The 21,929-nt window shown below is 41.9% G+C and overlaps 1 protein-coding gene across 19 annotated transcripts in view; it reads right to left on the reverse strand.

The window, feature by feature from the left end:
- Positions 1 to 21,929, reverse strand: part of dync1i1a (dynein cytoplasmic 1 intermediate chain 1a) — a gene marked incomplete at its 3' end in the record, with an annotated part of 77,338 nt that overhangs the window by 43,650 nt on the left and 11,759 nt on the right. For 15 of the 19 annotated variants that reach the window (XM_082520829.1, XM_082520814.1, XM_082520826.1 and 12 more), the window contains 4 exons: positions 8,776 to 8,871; positions 6,059 to 6,230; positions 1,853 to 1,952; positions 1,596 to 1,721 (listed from right to left, as the gene is read on the reverse strand). In XM_082520829.1, the coding sequence (XP_082376955.1) occupies positions 1,596 to 1,721; positions 1,853 to 1,952; positions 6,059 to 6,230; positions 8,776 to 8,871 (494 nt within the window). The remainder of the gene's footprint in view (positions 1 to 1,595; positions 1,722 to 1,852; positions 1,953 to 6,058; positions 6,231 to 8,775; positions 8,872 to 21,929) is intronic. The other 4 variants (XM_082520828.1, XM_082520820.1, XM_082520817.1 and 1 more) reach the window with 1 other exon arrangement.

Consider the following 21,929-nt stretch of genomic DNA (forward strand, 5'->3'; position numbering starts at 1 on the left):
TAGTTGTTTGTCTGTTTCTGATACAAAGTGAAATTTCCCAGTTTTTCAGTGCTATTTAGTGTGTTCCCGTCATTATACTCACTTTAACTTTTACAGTTTTATTGCTCCTTTTAATACACAGAGCATTTTATTTGCTGCTTACACAAATATCCCTGTTCCCAAGCATCTACTGCTCAGTGCCGACAACTTGCAGATCAGCATGCTCAGAAACCGCACGCTGTTAATAAAGTCAGACAACGTCCGAGAGCCACATGGAAAAATCTACAGAATCGCAGAGCTACGAGATGCATAGCTGCAACCTGTCCGTACAACCGCATGAATTTGAGCAGCAGAATAAATTATGGTGCAGTAAAAGAATGGAGTGCTTCAAAAATCCATTACAGAACTAGACTTCATGTTGAAATATTTGCACACAGTGTGTGGTATGAAGGACTACGTTGCTCTGTTTGTTTCTTTTGCTTTAAGTTTTTAATAAACCTTGAATGTGCGAGTGTGCGCGTTCATGTCTGACATCACTTTAAACAGAAAGGTAACCGCTTATAGCATTTATACTATTACAGATGTATGTCTGCTTTTACTGTAATGTGCGTAAGGAAGATTTCACCTCAAAATAGAGCACAGCCTGGGTGGGCTAACACACTCAGTGCTGGATTAGGAAGTGGTAGGCCACATCATTTTACTACTGACACATCTCTACGTGGCCCTGTGGGAGCTGTGAAGGTCCCCACAGTCAATCGTTCCACCTCCCCACCTCCTTCCATCTCCAATTCTCCCTCCTAAAATGTATTATTTTCATTTGCAATTAACATCACAAGCATAAATTAGTTTCATTTCCAACAAAAACAGCACAGTCTCAGTTCAGGCAATACATGAAGTCAAGTACAACTGCAATGACAGCAGGTCAGCTGATGTCATTTTCAGCCCTCATCAGCTGAAATCCATACAACTGCCAAATTTCACACAGAGTACACTAAACTGCTTTATCCTTCCTAGGACTGCTGCACATCTGCAAGCCACTTTGCAACCCACATTCATGCTTTGCCTGACTCATGGCCAGAACAAAAGCTGGACGTGCCACCGTCAAGAGGTTCATTAAGTCCCATATCGAAGCCGTGAAATGAGTGTTCTCACCACCACCATCTTGGGTTTTTTTAAACAAATGTAACGAGGTCTGACTATCAAGCCCTTTTGCTAATGATTTGTCAATTAAAAGCCAGAGAGTACATCCTGGAAAATCCCACTTTCTGACGCTTACAATAACCCTCTAGTGGTAGTGTAAATATATATTTAGTTTAATCTCACAACATTCCAACCATTATTGCGTAAAGAAGTAAAAGCTGTAAATTACTCGATGGACATAAAGTTGAATTCATAAATGTATTAAAAAAAACTCAAAACAAAGAAACTCAAAAGAAAGACATAAGAGGACCTCTTTTGTTTAACATGACTTTTCTGGGTTAGAATACTTGGAAATAACCATCCAGACATTTAAGACAGAAGTGGCAAAACTTAACCTGCAGACGTCTGACATCAGGACTGGCATCCAATAGTTCTGGAAATAGATGTGAGACTTGGCAAGTGTATGTTTGACGTACCTGACAGTGAAAGATGTACTCTGGGGTGGCCTTCTTAAACTTGATGTTCCACACCAGAGCAACACCGTCTGGTTCGTGTGGAGCATCCTCATTATTGTTATAGGAGGCAACCAGCAACTCGGGATACTGAGAGAGAAAGGAAAGGCTTACAAGATGGGAAACATCCAGACAACGATATGAAGAAAAAAAAAATACCAACAGAGACATGGTTCATTCTTGGCAAATCTTTTACTGTTTGGAAAAGTTTCAGGCCTAACCTGAGGGGACCAGTCGAGGCAGGTGATCACACGATGTTTTGACCAGTGCTCGTCATAGAAGAGCCTACTGAAGGACAGACTGGAGCCACTGCCCAAGTCTCTGGAAGAGGACAGTGGAGAGAAAGGTCAAAGGTTGCTTCAACTCAGCTTGGTTCCAATAGCAAAATCCTTGCCAGAGTTAATAAGCACCTGCCAACTAAAAAACTGACTTCATTCTGATGAAGTCATTTGTGATCACTGGCAAAGTAACTCCTAGTCTGGGCTTTACCAAAACGTACACACCATAGTAACTAGGGTGAAAGGGGAGCAACTTATTTTCTGCTGGCACAGCCACTATTTTAAAGCTGAGACTATTAATTGATTAAATGCCCTTTTGAACTGTACCATGTGTACTGTTTTACTAAAAGTGTAAGTTGCATTAGAACCAAGGCAAACATTCATTTTATAACGTTTACAAAAGTTTTAAAGAGAAAAAGAAACCAACATAAATGAAGATGTGTTGGACTGGCTATGAGTGGCACAATAATTTTAGGGTTGTTCGGCCATTCAAACCCATGCCATGAAGCTCCCGGTACCCAATTTCTGTGCTGATGTTAATGTTAATCTGGAAGTTTGGAGCGGGGTCACCAAGCTGATGAGTCGGCATCCTATTACATAAAAAGTGAGCTCTTTAGAACAACCAACAAATAGTCTGTATGGTTAGGTGCTTGATTTTATACACGTGTGACACTGACACTAAAAACGCCTGAATTCAGTGATTAAGAGATGGGGCTCAATACTTCTGTCCATATATCTAATATCAACTCTACAAGGGCAGCTCTCCAGTTGTAAGAAGTCTCTTATTGGAGTGGCACGGCTACAAAATTCTAACAAAAATCATAATTAAGGTTTCTTTGGTCAGTTTGGACAGTTAATGATTAATTTAACAAACCATGATCCATATCTTATTAAAACGGATACATTGAACTTTGAATGAATGAAAAACAAATAAATGAAAAAACACATCATGATAGTGGGAGACATCACAGTAATGTCTGGAGTTAAATCCAGACTGGGAGCTTCCACAGTGGGATGTCTGCAGACTGGCTGAGATAACCTGAGCAATCCGTAGAAAAAGGTACCTGCAGACAGCTGTTAATAATTTCACAGGCTCATTTATGGAAACCTGTCAGTTTTACTTCCCACGGACCTTGATGGCTGCAGCTTCCCGTTTAGTCATCTTGGCTTGACATGCACTAAGTGGCAAGTGAGTTTCAGGTTTTAGGTAGAGACAAAAGTACATTGCTTTAAGGGTAAAGTGTGAGCTCGATTTATAACATCAAGGGGGAAAAAAACAAAACTTCATAGCAACAATTAATGTAAAAGAGTCATTTTTAAACTTAAAGCTGACTCATCACCTGGACAAACCTGGAGCGTAAATTACCACGCATTATGCCCACCAGTATGTGGATGATATCTGTATTGTCTGCAGTACTATGTGAGGCTGTATGTAATGAAAAAAGGTAGTGAAATGTAGGTTGTTACACTTTCAAAACACGTCCTTGAGAAAAGAATAAAAAAGGAGGGCTGATGTTGAGCACTGAGCCATGGCCTGTTTTAGACTTAATCTCTATTTGACCACAGGCTTCATGTTTCTCTGTGGCTGCAGTGGTCAAAGTTGAAGTGAGTCAGTAAAAGCAGCATTCTTCTATAATAGCAGAGCAGTATACTAAAACAGCTTTGCACTTATGACTCTTACAACTTCGACCAACACCTCCATTTAGAATAGAATAGAATAGAATTCAACTTTATTGTCATTGCACATGTCACAGGTACAAGGCAACGAAATGCAGTTTGCAGCCATCCAGAAGTGCTTTAGCCATGATATAGATATATTACAAATATATATTAGCAATAATATAGATATGTGAGCATATTACAGAAATGGGTCTATTATGGTATGTTATAATGTACATGGTATGAAGTATGTTATGAATATGCTATAACTACAAGTATGTACAGGCTGTAGTGAGTACAAGCTATGTACAGGATATAAATATGAACAACTATACAGAATATGAAATTAAAAAAACTATACAAAAATATGAGCTATACAGAAATGTGAACTATGCAGTTTATAAAGAGTTGTAGATTTAAAAATTATCGTATTGTACAGAATGATTATTTACACAGAATTATACAGTAGTGCAGTTAAGATCAGTGAGATATGTGGATAATTCCTACAGAGGCTATATAAAGTGCTGGTGGTTGTGAGTGGTGGTTCAGTCCATGTTATTATTGTGTGTTTGAGGGTACAGTTGTCCATTGTGGGTGTGTGTATGTTCAGTCCATGTGTTAACGTGGGTCAGATGTCAGGAGGCAGAGTTCAGGAGTCTGACAGCTGTGGGGAAGAAGCTGTTCCGGTACCTGGTGGTCTTAGTCCGGAGGCTCCTGTAGCGCCTCCCAGAGGGCAGGAGGATGAAGAGTCCATGTGATGGGTGACTGGGGTCTTTGATGATTTTCCCAGCCCTTTTCAGACACCGCTTCCTGTAGATGTCCTTTATGGCAGGAAGTGGTGCTCCGGCGATGCGCTGGGCAGTTTTCACGACCCTCTGCAAAGCCTTCTGGTCCGAGGCAGAGCAGTTCCCGTACCAGACTGTTATACAGTTGGTCAGGATGCTCTCGATGGTGCAGCGATAGAAGTTCACCAGGATGTCTGAGGACAGGTGGTTCTTCCTCAGAGTCCTCAAGAAGAAGAGGCGCTGGTGAGCCTTCTTGACCAGCTTGGAGCAGTTGGTCGTCCAGACGAGATCCTCGGAGATGTGAACTCCCAGGAACTTGAAGCTGCTCACACGCTCCACAGCCGTCCCCTTAATGTGGATGGGTGGATGTGGGTCAGCATTCCTCCTGTAGTCCACGATGAGCTCTTTGGTCTTCTCGGTGTTAAGCAGCAGGTTGTTTGTGTCGCACCACTCAGCCAGACGATCCACCTCCTCCCTGTAGGCGGCCTCATCGTTGTCACTGACGAGGCCAATCACCGTGGTGTCATCTGCAAACTTAATGATGGTGTTAGAACCATCAGCAGGTCTGCAGTCGTGGGTGAAGAGGGAGTAGAGGAAAGGGCTCATCACACAGCCTTGTGGTACACCGGTGTTCATCGTGATTGTAGATGAGCAGCGGTTATCCAGCCGGACATGTTGGGGGCGGTTGGTCAGGAAGTCCAGTAACCATTTGCAGATGAGGGAACTGATGCCCAGGTCTGTCAGTTTCCTGATGAGTTGTGAGGGGTGGATTGTATTGAATGCTGAACTGAAGTCTATAAACAGCATTCTGGCGTAGGTGTTGTTGTTGTCCAGGTGTGAGAGGACAGAGTGCAGTGCGATGGAGACTGCATCCTCTGCACTCCTGTTCTGGCGGTATGCGAATTGGTGGGGGTCCAGGGTGGGGGGGAGACAGGATTTGAAGTGTGCTAGGACCAGCTGCTCTAAGCACTTTGTGATGATGGACGTGAGTGCTACTGGGCGGTAGTCATTGAGGCAAGATGGGTTGGAGTTTTTGGGTATCGGGACGATGGAGGTGGATTTGAAGCAGGCCGATACCACAGCGTGGGCCAAGGACAGGTTGAATATGTCTGTCAGGACTCCTGCAAGCTCCTCAGAACACGCTCTGAGAACACGCCCGGGGACGCCATCAGGACCTGGAGCCTTGTGGACATTGATCCTGCTCAGCACCGCTCCGACATCGGTGGGGGAGAGAGTCAGAGGTTGGTGGTCTGGCGTCATGTCTGCTTTGGTTGTAATTGTTGGGTTCCCTCGCTCAAAACGAGCATAAAAGTTGTTGAGCTCGTTGAGGAAGGAGACATCAGAGGATGCGGGGGAGGAGGGTTTGGTGGTCCTGTAGTCTGTAATGGTCTGGAGTCCTTGCCAAATGACCATTTAGAGGCAACCCTTCGGATGGCTCTTTAAGCTGAGATTTTTGTCAGTTATTAGGAGCTTTTTTTAAACCCACTGAGAGTGTGACATCACTATGAAGACAAGTATTTGGAAGAACAAAAGCCACAATGTCACTGAAACTGCAGTGACTCAGTGGGCATGCACCAGGCTTGTTTAAAGGCATGAACAAAAGCTGGGAGGTTTAGTAAAATGGAAATAAAAACTGAATTGTAAATAAATCCTGACCCAATGCTCTGTCCAACCTCATGCTCCCATTTGCCTCCTTCCTGCTCACCCCTCTTTGTCGTCAAGGTCTCGGCCACTGTAATCGAAGAAGATGTCGCTGTCTTCAGCCAGAGCTCGCTCCATCACTCGGATGCTGCAGTCGAAAAAACTCTGAAACTCAGAGGAGTGCAAGATTTGTTGCCTCTCCTCCTCGGTCAGCTCCCGCAGCACTGGAAATGAGCCTGTTGGAAGAAGTATCAACATAAACATATAAACACACAGAGACATGTGAGACTTGTAGGCCACACTTCGCACACAATGTTGTTGTAATAGAAAATAACGGCAAGGTTTGAAAGCAATTTTGTTGCGTTCCTAAAATGTTAGGAGAGGGGGGAGGAAACATTTTAGGATATGTTTCACAGACAGCATTTTGGGCACTGGTAGGACTGATTTCCTACTCAAATCCTATGAAGTTGAATACTGACAGTGCTCAAAGTCTTCACCGCAAAAAAAATCCTCAGAGCACAGTTCCCCCCCCCTTTCCCCCCCACCTCCCCACTGTGCCCACAGTGCTCCCAGTTGAACATCAATCAGCTTTTGCAACATTGCTGTGCTACACGATACTGCATGTCTCACACAACCAAGCAAAATCAAGAAGGAATTGGAGTTATAATGCCAACACTGCAAATAATAGGCCAGTAAGGGGCAACCTTTGGAGCTGCCCAATCAAGCTATTGTGGAAGTGACAAAAGCTGGACTTTTACTTGAAACATCTCACATGAGGCGAGCATCAAAAAAACAAAATGTTAAAATGTCCAACCCTCTCATTCTACTTTTAAACATCCTAGGAACCAGAAGTAAGCCTGCAGCCTGAGAGCAAAGTGCTCTATTGGGTTGATCCAATCAGTTGCGATCAAATCCAAATCAGTTATGACCGAACTTTGAATAAAAATACATTTTTTTTAACCTAGCAGAAACAAGTTGTGAAGAAAGCACTCTGAAACTACAGTCATCGATGCTTTCAGTGCAAAAAAAAGAAAAACTGCCCATGGAGACAGGCTGTTAATCTGCTGTTTCTTATGCAAATAAGAAAAAGATGACAAGAGAAATAGTCTCCAGTGAATTAATGACTAAAGACAGTGAAAGGATAATGGTTGTACACTAAGACAGGGGTACAGGGCTGATTGCTTGACCTCTACAGAGAGAGCATCCAGTGGTTCTGGAAAGGCTTACTGCACATCAACACAAAGTTCCTCTGAATGGTCTCTTTCAGGATGAAGTCGTCACTGAGTGAGCAAAAATGATTATAGCAGAGATGTCAAACTCATTTTACATCATAGGGCAGATCAGCCCATTTTTATTAAGTGGGTCGTACCAGTGAAACTCCCCTTTCTGTGATTCTAAAGAAGTTTAATTACACATTTGATCCTTAGGATGTCTTAATAGACTGTAAAAAACAACCCTGTAACTATAAAACAGAAAGTTTTTGTTGCTGGTTTTTCACTGTTATTTGATGTTTTTTTTTTACTGCCTATAATCACTTTAGTGTAGCATGAAAAGTCATGTAGATGGTCTTTTTCAGTAAAGATAGAGCTGTAAAACATATTAAAATACAGGTAAAAGTCCATAAATTTACAGCTTTCTTCACAAGTTCCAAAGCTGTCCACTGGGGGCTGACTCTGGCCCCCATGCCTTATGTTTGAACCCTTGATTTATAGGTCTATGCTATGGCCAGTCCCACCTGTCAAACCAATGGAAGACTTGTAGAATCAATGTCAAGGTGCACTGAAGCTGTTGTGGCAGCATGTAGTGACCCCACACCTTAACCATTTTTCCTTTAATTATTCCCCCCTCTTACGCACTATATGAATTAACAGCTAGTGTATCCAACTATATCCACACAAACACTGTACTCTGCTTCTACTACTACTTGCAAAAGAATCAACATGTGGCTATGACATTAGACAAGATTAGCATTCTCTTCATCTCTATCAAAACCAGAATTGCATGCAGGACGTAATAAACTACAAACAGTTCCTAATGCATCATTCCTAGTAAAAAACACACAAAAAAACGTAGAGCAAGAACTTCATAAACAACGGAATAACAAAGCCCTGTGAGCGACCCGCCTCCCTTTGAACGTAATGGCTGCACAGCACGGCGTCCACTTTTTGAAGTCACTGTCCCCAAGCACACACGCGATTTTCCTCACACTAACACACACACACACAAACACACACACCGACCTTTACCCTGCCTCTTGACTTTGATCCCTCTCCATCTCTTTGTATTTCTTACGAGTTGTCAGAAAAGACCCAGTGAATCGAGTGGCAGAGATCAAAGGCCAGACCTTGTAATAGGCCAGGATGGAGAGGAGACGGATGACTGTGTGTTTACGACTGCGTGGGTGCATCTGCCTATCTGTGTGTGTTTGACTCACACTTGCTACAGTCACGCATATTCAGAATATGAATATGTCCATCATGGCTTGTGTTTGAACCAGGTCTTTTCTCTAGGACTTCCACACACGGGCACATGCATACACATACACACACTTCTCCATTCCTCTTCACTTTGAAGACGAACGGGGTCAAGTGACAGGTTTTTAATCAGTGCTGACCCCAAGATGCCATGGTCCTGATATGCTGAAACCTGCCCCCACCCTCCTATCTGATCCACCCACTGACCTGAGAAGGGTGTCACACACATGAGAAAAAGAATGGGAAGTTTATTTTGGGGTTTCATTAAATGAATGGGGTTTTTTTTTTGTTGCTAAACTCGTTTTACCTTCTTTGGCTTCCCTGTTGTCGTCCTCATCCTGTTGCTCCGACTCTGGCCCCGGCTTCGTTTCCATCAACTCTTCATCTTCTTCTTCTTCCTCTACTGAGGGAGAGTAAAAAAAAAAAAAAAAGGAGAGAGAGAGACAGAGACAGAGAGCACTCATGTTAATCAACAGCTGTTCCAATTTTCTTCGACCTCCCGCTGCGTGCTGCCTCCCCCCTCCTCCTTACCAAAATAATCATTCCCAGACATGCACCGGTACACCTGACTGACTAACATTCAGACCAAATGGGTTTCATTTACAAACACACGCACTTTGTTTTTTACAAAACACACGAATTCCAAAGCCACGCAACTTCCCTTACAGTTGCGTAGTAAGTAAAGGCCAGAAGCTCGTGTCCATCTCTACTGTCCTGCATGCACATCTGTGTGGGCAGCTTGGTTACTGTGCACCAAAATCACAAACGCACACAGACTTGGCAGGAAATGTGAGAGTTTTGTGTGCCCTCCCCTCTTTCCCTCACCTTTGACCCCATGCAAAGAGATCCTGTGATGTATGTGTGTGCATGCGTGTCTGTGTAAAAGGGGATTCCCTCTGCATTCCCTCCAATCAGTCTCTGCAATTACACTTGACTTGAAGAGAGTGTGTGTGTGTGTGTGTGTGTGTGTGTGTGTGTGTGTGTGTGTGTGTGTGTGTGTGTGTGTGTGTGTGTGTGTGTGTGTGTGTGTATTTGAGGTTCAAGTATGAAGGGTTACTGTCAACATAGGCACCTGCTTGTCAGCTACTGCCCCACCACCCCTCGGGCTATGTGTTGCTAACCCTCACCAACCTCTCCTCCTCTTTTCTGCTGCTCCCTCCCTCTGAAACAGATGCTGAGAGTCGGGGGGCCTCTCTGAAGACCTCTTAACACCCTGACACGGCCACCAGACACCTGTGGTCCGCTAACACACACGCTACACACACATACAATCTGTCTTTCACTCTCTCTCAAACACACACACACCCGGGCCCTCGCCCACAGTGCCAGGGGTGGTGAGGGGTTAACTGGCAGGGTCAAACTGACAACAGTTGCTCAGTCCAGTGGGAGGAAGTGACTACATCACACTCTCAGACATGTCATCTCTCTCTCTCACACTCACAGAAACACACACGCATACACATGTCAGGGTGTGTTTAACTCAGCTAGAGTATGGCCTGGGGCACTGTTAAAACCACTCGCTCGAGGGCTGCTCTTGCACCAGATGAACTGTCCATTTGTCACTGGGGCTCGCCTAAGCTTTTGATGAACTCGCTGCTACGAATACAATTGCAACTGGTGGACCACTCCACTGATTATACTGATGCTATTACAATAATGTCCTGCCTTATTCTATTCACTGTATTCCCAGAAGATCCTTCCCTACCAGTCCTTGTGTTTTCTTTTCTTTTCACTTCCAAGTAAACGTTTTTGATATATGACTTTAATTTTCATACTGTGTTTATATAATAAATGACTACGCTATATCAAATACATAGTGGTGAGGCTCCAGCCAAGTGTGTGGTTAACAGCCAGCTGTACTGATCCAAACACCAGTGACCCACCAGTATGGAAGAGAGACCAGAAAGAACCAGACAGGCAGACTGCCAGACTAGCTCCATGTCTGAGCTGCCAAAACAGACACGCTACAAACAGGGATACCCTTTTTTTTTCCTCCCCAGGTCCTTTTGTCTCTTCCTCCATGACTCAGTTTGTGAAGTTTGATTTCTTCCAAGTGTTGTTTTTTTTGGGCTGTCATTGTTTCCTCCAAACTGAAGTCATTAATGAGAAAAGCTACAGGATGTAAAAGAAGTTAAAAAAGAAAAAAGAAAACAGGAAGGTATATTACACACAACTTCTATTCTACTCTATTTTCTTGACCTTATGTGACCGGTCCGGTGGTTGGAATGTGCGGTAATGGGGATGGGAGGAGCGTGAGGAAAGCAGAAAGAAACCACATCGAGGAGCGGTCAAACTGTCAACCCCCGGGACCACAAGACTGTGGAGCAAGGCAGCGTGATTCATGGTGTATGGGTTACCTCACTGAGGGGAGACGGTCCAATTCCCGTCCGAAGATACTGCTGATGTCTTTGCCAACGGCCATGCATCAAGTTGTTCTGTAACAGTACGCACCAAAAATATCCCTACTATTTCCTTTAAATGGAAATTTTCAGAGATGTGTTTCTGCGTGCGCCCAGGCTAAAACAAAACCTATACTGTGGTAAATGGTAATCTAAAACTTTATGTAAAAATGTTCACGAGTACAAGCAGAGAGGCACTGCTCGGTTTTCCTGCGGCACAGCAAAGTAAGCAGGGAAGGGAAATGAAAAGAGACAATCTCTCACAGTGTGAGCGTGTCTGCATGCTACCCTGCAAGTATCCTGCACACTTTCTTGTTTCCACCTCATTCCAGTCACGGGATGCTTTCTCTTTCCACCTGCCGCTTAATACCGCTCCTCGCTGCAGGACGACGGTTAACCGGTATCCTCCCCCTCACTGCAGACGGGGGTCCACCTTGATGAAACTCTGCTTGGGGGCTCCCGTTTTGGCCGACTACACACCCGGGGTAATGATATCCTCTGTAGCCTGGGGCCTCCGCATCTGGTTGCCTCAATCTTCCACTGGCTGCTTTCACATGCTGACCAGGCCCAGTCAATTCAGAGCAGCCCAGCAGGTATGCAGGCTCTCTCAGCTTCACGGTGCGGGCATAGAAACAACGTACACGCGCGCGCACAAATGTGTAAAAGTGTTTGTTAACGCAGACACACACACTGGCAGAGGTATGCACTCTACCCACAAGAGCAGATGTATAAAATGTGACTGTTAGAAACACAGAAATGTGCTTCAGCTTAGCAAGTTGGAAAGATTGGGTGTCACCTATAAAATGCCAAAACAGCTAATATTAACCCCTCAAGCAGCTATTGCTGTCATCATTCAGTTTTAACAGCAATAACAAATCTGTTACTGGATATAAAACATATTTCGTTAATTTATCTGAAGACGTATCAGACAGATTTTTAAACGGGGGGGGAAAGGAGTGATTAGCAGATACGCTATCAGAATTAGTGTCAGGACAGAAAATGTGTAAACACTATTTCCCAGTAAATATGAAGCACATGTATAGTGAGAATCTGATTAGGGCTGCTAACACTCGTAGTACGAGGACTAAAAACAGTTGAGCAAAATTCCATCGCGGATACAAATTTTGGTGACCATAACGTACATTCTCAGGCGGATGATGAACAGGAAACTCAAAAGGATTGGGAGTCATCACCAATGTTTTTTAAAAATATTTAGAAGTTAATAATCGCTGTATGTAAGAAGATGTTTGTAAAAAAAAAAAAAACTTGACCCACCAGTTAAGGAGGAGACAGGGCACATACATAAAGAAGAAGCAATAATTCTGAATAAAATGCATCTGAATTACATAAAATCAGAGGTTTATTTATTCATATAATTCATCTTTAAATTTTATTAAATTTCACATTTTGCATTGTACTTATGTAACAAGATTACATGGAAGATTTACATGTAATCAAATTATTTAAAGGCAGCATTTTAGCCATAAATATTTTTTGGAGTGTACGTACATATGCTACAATCATTCAGAGACCAAGACAACAGAAAATTTTCCCATTACAGATAATGTAACCAGTATCTGATGCTTTTATAGAGAAATTATTTGTTAAATTAAGCCCCAGCGATAGTTAACAGTTTTGAACCATATATGGATTACAGTGGCACTCTATAGATGGATTCTGTGTCATAGAACAAAATCCTTCTATATTAATATTGTAGATCATTTACACAAGGGAAAGCACAGAAAATATCACATACAATAAAACATCTTTTCCCTTTTGCTTATTTCACATTTTCTGTATCCACGCAGCAAAACATCTGTATGTCTACACCCTAACATGATATGCTGCATAGACTTATATAGACAAATCTGGAGCTAGCTACTAAATGTATGGTAAGTAGCTACTGTACCGGGACTAATAAACACTTTATCTTGTTTTCAGTGCATGAGGCTCTTGTTAGCCGGCACACGCATCATTATTGCTTTTATGGACCAGCAGACGAGTGAAATAGTTCAGGTGAGAGTAATGTGCTGATTTGTTTGTGGAATAAAGAAAACATAGTCTTAATGAAGGCTGAGCTACTGCTGAGAGTTTCATTAGCTTAACCATTGTGTATTACTTCACAGTAGGCAGCAACTATTGAGCATGTGGAGAGAAAGATACTGACAGCATATAAAACATGATGTACGCCGTCTTCCGCTTCCCTTCAGCTGCTACATAAAGCGCGAACGGTGTGGCGTCACGGCCGTGATGTGTTAGCACGCGCTCTTTGGTGAAGGATCGAAGCGTTAGCCAAACTTTTATTCTGAACCCAAAACTTTAAGTGCTAGTTTGCTGAAATGTGTTCGCACGTGCTTGGAGGAATTGGCATAGTTATCAAAGAGCTGTGACTAGACCCTAAGTTTGTCATCAGCTGCCATCATTGGGGCAGAGCTTCACACTTGTCACGTCAGTATGGAGGTGACTACTCGGCTGAGTCACACACCATCAAAGTTGACAGAGCTCATAATTTTTTTTAGAGTTCTTCATTGTGTTAATCACAAAGAAGGAGAGATACTGATATGAGAGAGGAGAGGCGGCGGAAGCAGGGAGGAGGACACAAAAGAGAAATCCGGTGAGATTTTGAGGAGGGGGGCATCTCACGGGCTGGGAATAACACATTATTTATATGGATACACACACACGCACACATACACATATAGACTTCACAGACGTTCTGGTGGATTGGCTATGGAGCAGACCACAACACAAGTACTATGCAGAGGAGTAGGAGGAGGTCAACAAGACTTAAAAGGCTCCTCTAATGTGGCCCTGGCATGACACACGCGCACACACACGCACACACACTCCTATCCACTAACTTCACTCAGAACAAGTCAAACTCCAACCTTCTTATTGTCACACACATTCAAACTGCAACCACATCACCTCTTTGGATATCAACCTGAGACACCGGGGGGAATTCTTTAACTTTTATGAGTCCTGCCTCCAGTAATGCAATCCTTGATATTTAAGAACAGCCCACGCCCATTAAAAGAAAAGAAGAAAAACAATAATCGAACCACATTGATTTTACAAGTCAGCAATAATCACACAGCTTTCAAATAAATAAAAGGTCAAAATTCATGTAAAAGAGTATAAAAGACCACACACACACACACACCACCCTACAATACTTTAAATGTTTTTTTACAGATGGACTTGTCACACCGAGTGTCTGTGAAGTGTCTGCGCAACCTAAAGAAGATCAGAAAGTTGTTTTCTTTTATGTTGTTGTTGTTAATACTCAGCTGGACATAAAACTCTCTTTCTGAGCGCAGAGAATCACCGCTAACATTTTAGGGACCTCTGTTAGTCAGGTTGGAAAGAAAATTGATGGTTTAGAGCCAGCCATGCAGGAAAGTCGAACACATCTTTTTCTCAGAGGTGAGAGGGCAAGTCCAACCTGCGCAGAAATCTCAGTGATCGAGACAGACGTGACACACTGTCCAAAACAAACAAAAAAACAAAAAAAAAAAAAAACACGCATGGCATGAACACAATCACTACAGTTGCAAGTAGTAATTATTTGTAGAATACTTGGATTTTAGTGAAACTGCATAAAAAGTCCTCCAAACTCTGGCAATTTGATTCTTTTTTCATTTTTTAGGTAGGGGGTATTAATTTATCTTAATATAAAGTCATGTTTAAAATTCATCATAGTTCATCAAGTCATGATTGGCACAGTAGGGGTGAGTAAGTAAATATTCCCCACATACCCACACATTAGCAGCAGGGCCTGATGTAAAACTGCTAAAGCTAAAACCCGCAGCATGATTTAGATTAATTCATCTCTTCACCACACTTCCCCACACTGATCAAACATTGTGTATATGTGTGTGTGTGTGTCTAAGCCTGTGTACACCCAAGTCTACACCGTATGAACACATGCATGCCCACACATAATCCGCTTTCATTAATGCAGCCCATACAGGCCTTTTGGAGGTCTGTGGCTAACTTCGCTGTGCGCTGTGGGCTGGTAGATTCTCCCTCCATCTCTTTCTCTCTCTCTCCCTGTCCCACTCGCCCTCCCCCATTCTTTCTAGCAATGCCACCCAAGTCTGGCCGCGACCCAGACCCACATCTTTAAAATGAGCCATCATGCCACGCCATGCCATGCTCTGAGCCCCACCGCAAGGCTCTGATTAAAACCCATGACTTCAAACTTTCCAAACTGTCAAAAACCCAGTCAAGGAGAGCGAGACCAACAGAAAGAAAAGGTCTTATATAAAATAAAAATAAAAATAAAAATTGCTGCTGTGCTTGCTTTTCGACGCGTCATCTGAGCTGGTATTTGTGTCACTCAGAGAAAGTGCTGTCTCCATCTATGTTTTTTTGTGTGACTCTGATGCCACAAACACACACACATATAAAGTGGTGTTTGATTTGATATAATGATGGAGGAAAAAAAAAACATGGGATAACCATTTTCTTAGTAGCTCACTAAAGATTGACTCCCTTCTGCTAAAAAGACAAAAGTTTGCACTACACCTCAGCAACGCAGTCACATAAGCAACCTTGATTTGTAGCAAAGACCACAACGTCACGCAGTCTAATGTGAAAAAGCTCGTTAATTTAGCAACACATATCCTACACATATTTGGGATTAATTATTAATCATTCAATATCATTTGATACCCATTTCGTTTAAAAAAAAAAGGGGGGGGGGGGGGGGGGGGGCTGTCACATTTGGTTGGTGAGACTGATGGAGCAAAAGTCTATGTGCCAAGAGTGCTCCCTGCTGGAGAAACACAGAATTGCATGACAAACGCAGCCAAACAAAAGCAGCAAGGGTTATGAATTTCACTTCAATCAGCTGTCAAGCTGTATGATCTGAAAAAATTAAAAGGGCTCAATCAGTCGCAAGTACGGCAGAAATGGATTTTAAAGCTCGCTGAATTTCAACCACAATAATCTGAGGAGCAATTTTAAAGGCACCTAAAGCTTTGACCTAAAGTATAAAGCAGTCAAAAGGCTCAGACTTGCAACGGAAAGTGTTGACAAAAAATTCTTTCTAAACAATTACTGAGAGCAGCTTTCTGGAAGATAGCTGTGGCAGTGAACTGCTACTCTATCAAAATGAAAACCTCTGAGAGAGGACCACCCAAGCAAATGTTAAAGACCCACTTTTGTTTTACATGTGTATAAAAAAAAAAGAAAACCTCAAGAAGAGGAGGGAGGGTAGGGCGTGCATGTCAAAAAGTCATGTTCAACACAATGCAGATGAAAAAAAAAAAAAAGTTGAAAAGAGAAAAAGGGGAAACGTGAAACTAAACATTCCTACTCATCTCGAGCACTCATCAGATGGCAGATATTATTTTGGATGATGGCCATTTTACCTAAGAGAGGGAGAAAGCCAGAGGGAGGGAGATGAAGAAGGGGTTCATGTACCTTATTATACGGTGGTCATGGGGGAAAATTGCAATCATCTGTGACTCACTTGGAATACCTTACACACACCGAAAGACATTATTTTTCTCTAATATCAAGACTTTTTTTCTCAGTTTTGACTGCCACGACCATTTCGACAGAAACCGCCTGGGACCCCGCATCAATTTTGCGAGTGAAACAGGAGTGAAGGTTGTGCCCTTTGGAGGGCGATGACGATGAAAGCCAAACTCAGACTTGTTTTATAAAGACAGAAAGTGAGAAGCGTTGGGTGATTAAGTGTGTCTGCAGGGAAAACACTGGGAGAGATCATAATAGCATAACCCCGATCTGATCTTCTGTGTGTGCGTCTATGTGAAACACACTTGGTTTAAACAGCATCACGAGAAACTGCTACCTGAAGGCAGCCACTCTTTTAAAAGTCCAGAAGTCAACGATCGCAAAAAGGCACGTCTTCGATGTACTTTTGAGCAAAACTAATTCAAAGTACATTTTGTCCAGGGTCCTCCGTTGTGCGCTCACTGTGGTTGATCGCTACACAAATTGTGCCTTCACAAAAAACACACAAACCCTCTGCTCTGTTCAGCCTGTTGTAGCCGCCTGGCTGGAACAACAATGTATGAGACAAATACTTCCATATGTGGCTGGGTACACACACATTCATATGCACATACATACAGAAAACACACAAGTGCCTAGCCATGCAAAATACACACTCGTGCAATCACATTCCTCTCTCCAGGACCTTGAAGACGGCCCACAAACCCATCAGTCATGTCAGTTTCATATAGAGTGGGAGTGTGTTATATTCACTGTTTTTATTTGAATCACTGGACTGTGTGAAATCCTAATGAAGGGCGCGGGATAGGTTGGCAGAGGAAACTTCAAGTACATGAATTGTGAGTATCTGGTGTGAGCCTCTGGCTAATGCAGCAATACTTTCCCTGCTAACGATCGGTAGTAGAAACTGGACAAAGCAAAAGCACTATTATTTAAAATGTGCCAATAAGAAAATAATGCTGTTAATTTAGATTTTACAAGCAGTGATTCTATTGTTGATTTTAACCTCCTGGATAAAAGCACATGCACTACACTCTCAAAACTCCAACATGCTTCATTTTCTCCCACAGCTGACATACACACTGATGAACCAGAACTTTACATCCACTTTTGATTGGCATGTCAACCGTGTAGTTACTGATATTTAAAAAAAATATATTAACAATATCTCGTCAATTATGCACGTGATTATTTTGTAAATAACTGTGTTATTGTTGTTTTCATATGCTCTGGTACAATTCTTTTTGTAGACTGTTAATATTTTAACTTTACCTTCATTTTTTTTTTTTTTACAGAAGTTATGCCTTTTATTTTTCTTCAAATCATCTACAGATATCACCGTAATGTCCACATCTGTGTCCACACATACACGCTAACATGCTGAGATGTACCTGGCGATAAGATTTTAGCAGCAGACCATTTCTTTTTTTTTTGTTTGGCAGTTGGAGGGCAGAGGGACAGACTGCATATGCTGCAGCAAATGCCCCATGATCCTCCTTCAGTCACAGCATGGTCACTACGGAAGCTCCCTTACACATAAATTGGTTTTTCAAAAGGCATAAAGTGCAGTAGGAAAGTGTGTACCTCACAGATACTTGAGTGGAGTTTTTTTTTTAAGAGCCAATCAGGCTCAAAGTAGAGAAGTGGGGATGAAATATAAGGCAGGGGAAGAATTTATCATCATAAAGAAGCAGTTTCACAGAGCTTGCATTTCTTAACATTATAATTTTCTTTTTCTGTTCACGCACACACACACACACACACACACACACACACACACACACACACACACACACACACACACACACACACACATAAATCAACGTGTGTTACGTTTTATGAGGCTTCTTAAACTGATGGATAGCTGCTCTGGCATGCTGGAGGCGAATGCCAGAGCCAACAACAGAGTTTATTAACTTTTTCATCCAGTAGTTTTTGATCTAGTCGTGCTTCCAGGACCACGTGATACGAAGAGCATTTGAGTATGCAGATGAATATTTAATGGTGTATCTAAAACCATTCGTGGCAAAAGACAGGACAGGACATAAGGATTGGTCACGTGCATGCAACTTCACTATGACTGGAATTTATAAAATCTGCTTTAAAAATCTGCTGAAAGTATGCAGATCCACATTTCTACCCCTGTGTGTATGCACAGTTTAAGGCATCTGGCTGTAATTTTCTGGTAATATCAACTTAAGCCTGTTTTACTTTTGTCTTCACACCTGCCTGTTTTCCTTTCATTCAACATGCTGAATGTAACAGCTAGCTTATCTCAGCACTTTTGTAAATGAATGCACATTATTTACGTCACCGGTGAGCGATCGTAATGCTGTGACCAGCAACATACATATTCTCCAGTCTGTGCATTATCTATGTAAACATTTTTTAAAGAAATAAAAGATATAGAAGAAAATACTCCACACAGAGCACGTCTCTGGGTATTCTTTGACTTTTTTTTAGTAAAAACTTTATTCAATACAATTTCTTCTTCTCAAATGTGAAGTATGGCTTTAATAAAAGGCCCTGGATTTTGCCTGATCAAAAAAAAATGAAAAACAATATTTAATCAGTAAATATCTGATTAAAGAAAAAATAAACATGACTAGAAAAGAAATCTCATGTTTCTGATATTTTCTAACTTGTAGACACACGCTTGGTAACAAAGACAATATTAAGGCATTATTCTCAGTTCTACTGTTACTATTATCACAGTTCAGCAGTAACACATACCAACTCTGGACCCACACCGAATAAATACATAAATAAATAAAAACCAGTCCCATACTAGTGTGTCTCCGTCATGTGTGTAATGCAAGAACTTCAATAAACGAGCGCAATAAACTCTTCAACTCTTATAGTAATAAGTGTCAGACCTGGATTCCAGTAATTCGGCCGATTTAAAATCCAGGATTGGACTGGATAAAATCCCAAAAGACATCTGTTGTAAAACTGTTGATAAATATCTAAAGTTCAGGACCTGTTGAACCATATTTAATACATTTAGGAGTTTGTGGGGAAAAAACACACACACCAAAGTAAACACTCTAATTGGACCAGTGTGCTGCCAGTGGTCAGGATCATTTAATAAATTTGGAGTTTGGTTTCTTAACTGCTCTATTACGGGATTATGTGGAGCTCGAGTGACATGTGTGCATGCGTGGCGTTCGTATGTGTGCATTTTGTGGCTGTCTGTTTTTTGTTTGTTTATTCCAGTGTATGCTGTGTTTACATTTATGAGTCTGAATGCTTGTGTGGAAAAAAACAAAAAAAAACCAAAACAGCACACACACGCACACTCAGTATTTTCACATTAGTGTCTGGACATGAGGTTTCTCTTGCAATTAAAAGCCATTACCGGCCCACCAAATGGACCTGAGGAGTAAATTTCTGACCAGTTATACACTCAAGCTGTACAGAGCCTGAGAGCTAATGGGCCAGAAAATATTACAGAGGCGGGAGAGAGAGACTTGTGTACCCCTAGTTTTTTTTTTCCATACGGGCGTGTAAACATTAAGATTATGTACACTCTTGACCCCATGAACTTGTAACCCTGAGAAGGGGGTTTTCCAAAGTTGCAATATCAAATTATACACAAATACTCAAAGAGTTGTATTTCTGAGGGCCTGCTTCTGGTTCACTGCAAACAATTACTGCTTTAATGTCAGAAGTGCTTCGTCGTCCCTCGGCGGCCCCTGCCGCTTCGCCTCCATTTCTGTGTCTCTTCTATTCCTGCTTATTTGCTAGTGGCCATGAATTTCTCTTCACCTTTTTTCACTCTCTCTCTCTTTCGCTCTGCTTTTCCACTGTGACCTATTATGGGTCTTTTAAGGCTCCACTGAGCAAAGCCAATTTACTACAAACTGGGTGTAAGGCTCACACTACTCTCATGCAAACCTGCGCGCTTGTATACGTGCACATCCGCATGCGCAAAATGCCTTCAATCGCTTTGACCTTTCCTTATCTTGCCAAGATCTCAAGTAAGCACATACACGTAGTGATAGCTATCCCCAGATTGGGTTCAGCGGACTTAAGTGTGGCTGTCAAAGTACTGGCATTTGCTTTGTTCATTACAGAGCGGTGCTGGCTGGTCCGGAGAAGGGATGAAGGGGAAAAGCGAAAGAGGGTGACAGAAAGGGTGTCCAGAGTTTACTACACCTATGTGAAATCTCACCTTTTCGCTTCTCTTTCCTTTTTTTGGTTAGACTTGAGGAGATTGGAAGTGCTGCATCTCAAAGAAGGTGAAGAATTATGGGTATCTTAATTTCCAGTTAATGTCTTACTTTAGGCCTTGCACCCATTAACATCCTCTCTGAGCTTATATATTACAATCTGTGCTGCAGCCACTTCACAAACTCTTTTAACTTGCCCACAAACTCCTCCTACACAATCAGGATAACCAAACTTGGCACACAGGTACATCTGAAGCATCCACAATGGAAGAATGTGGGGACTAGAGACCAGAGAAAGTGAATTACGTTTGGAAACTACAAGCGACTACAGGCGAGTGGGCTTTTCTCAACTTCCAACCAAGCAATTAAAAGGGACATGAATAGGTAAACACATGCGAGTAAATTTGTAACATGATGAAAGGTAAATTTAAAAAAATCCTCTTTTATTGGCATATATTAAAAAGAAATTCAGTACATTTAATGGGAGTGCGCACTGTCTGGTTGATCACAGTGCACTCTTGTTTTAGATGAAAATGCATTTTGCTGCATGGAAACATACAATCACAACCATATTTGTCTCTTTTTTTATGTAAGCAACATCAATATTTTTCATTCGCTCCAATTTCTTTTAATCAATGTAATTAAATATATCAGTTTTCCAACAGCACAAACGGACCAGAAAATACTGTAACATGGGCGTGTACTAGTAATAAAAAAATACAATCGATAATAAGCCTCAGTTTGGGGGGAAAAACTCATGGACCAAATGTTGTAACCTTCCACTAGAAAGAATTATATGTGCACTTAAGGTGAAAGGAAAAAACGTGACAAGGTCGGAGACCAATTTGGAATTTTTGATCTAAAAGATTTTGTAAACTATGCAGTGTTTGGTTTGTTATATCGTTTGAATTGATAAATACAAAATGTATCCGAGTGTGAAGATTTGGTTTGCCATGCTTGTCCCTTGACATTTTTATTTATACATGGATATGTTATGCATGTGTAAATAAGAACAGCAGTTTAGTGTTCATTTTCTTTTACCGCAGTTCTTTTCTTTTGCTTTGTTTTACAGTTCATGTTAAATATATAGAAAATTATTGGTCTTACAACACAGACATAACTGAACCGAGTACTTTGTTTGACCTTAGTAGGCCAGTCTACTATCACACACACCACAGTAGACCTTGGTTTATTTCTCTGCTATGACCTTAAACAAAGCATCTATCCGTCACAACAAGCGTGTCCATTCATACGCATTAGAAAAGCAGCAAATAGCTGGAACCAATCGTGACTGGGGCTAATCCGATTGCCTGGCACAATGGGCACTCGGTACAGACCAGATCAGTGAGCAGCCAATGGGAAAATAACATTCACAGGGAGCGACGCATTACAATTACGTAGAC

This window comes from Aulonocara stuartgranti (assembly GCF_965226115.1).
Source record: "Aulonocara stuartgranti genome assembly, chromosome: 22".
Classification (NCBI taxonomy): domain Eukaryota; kingdom Metazoa; phylum Chordata; class Actinopteri; order Cichliformes; family Cichlidae; genus Aulonocara; species Aulonocara stuartgranti.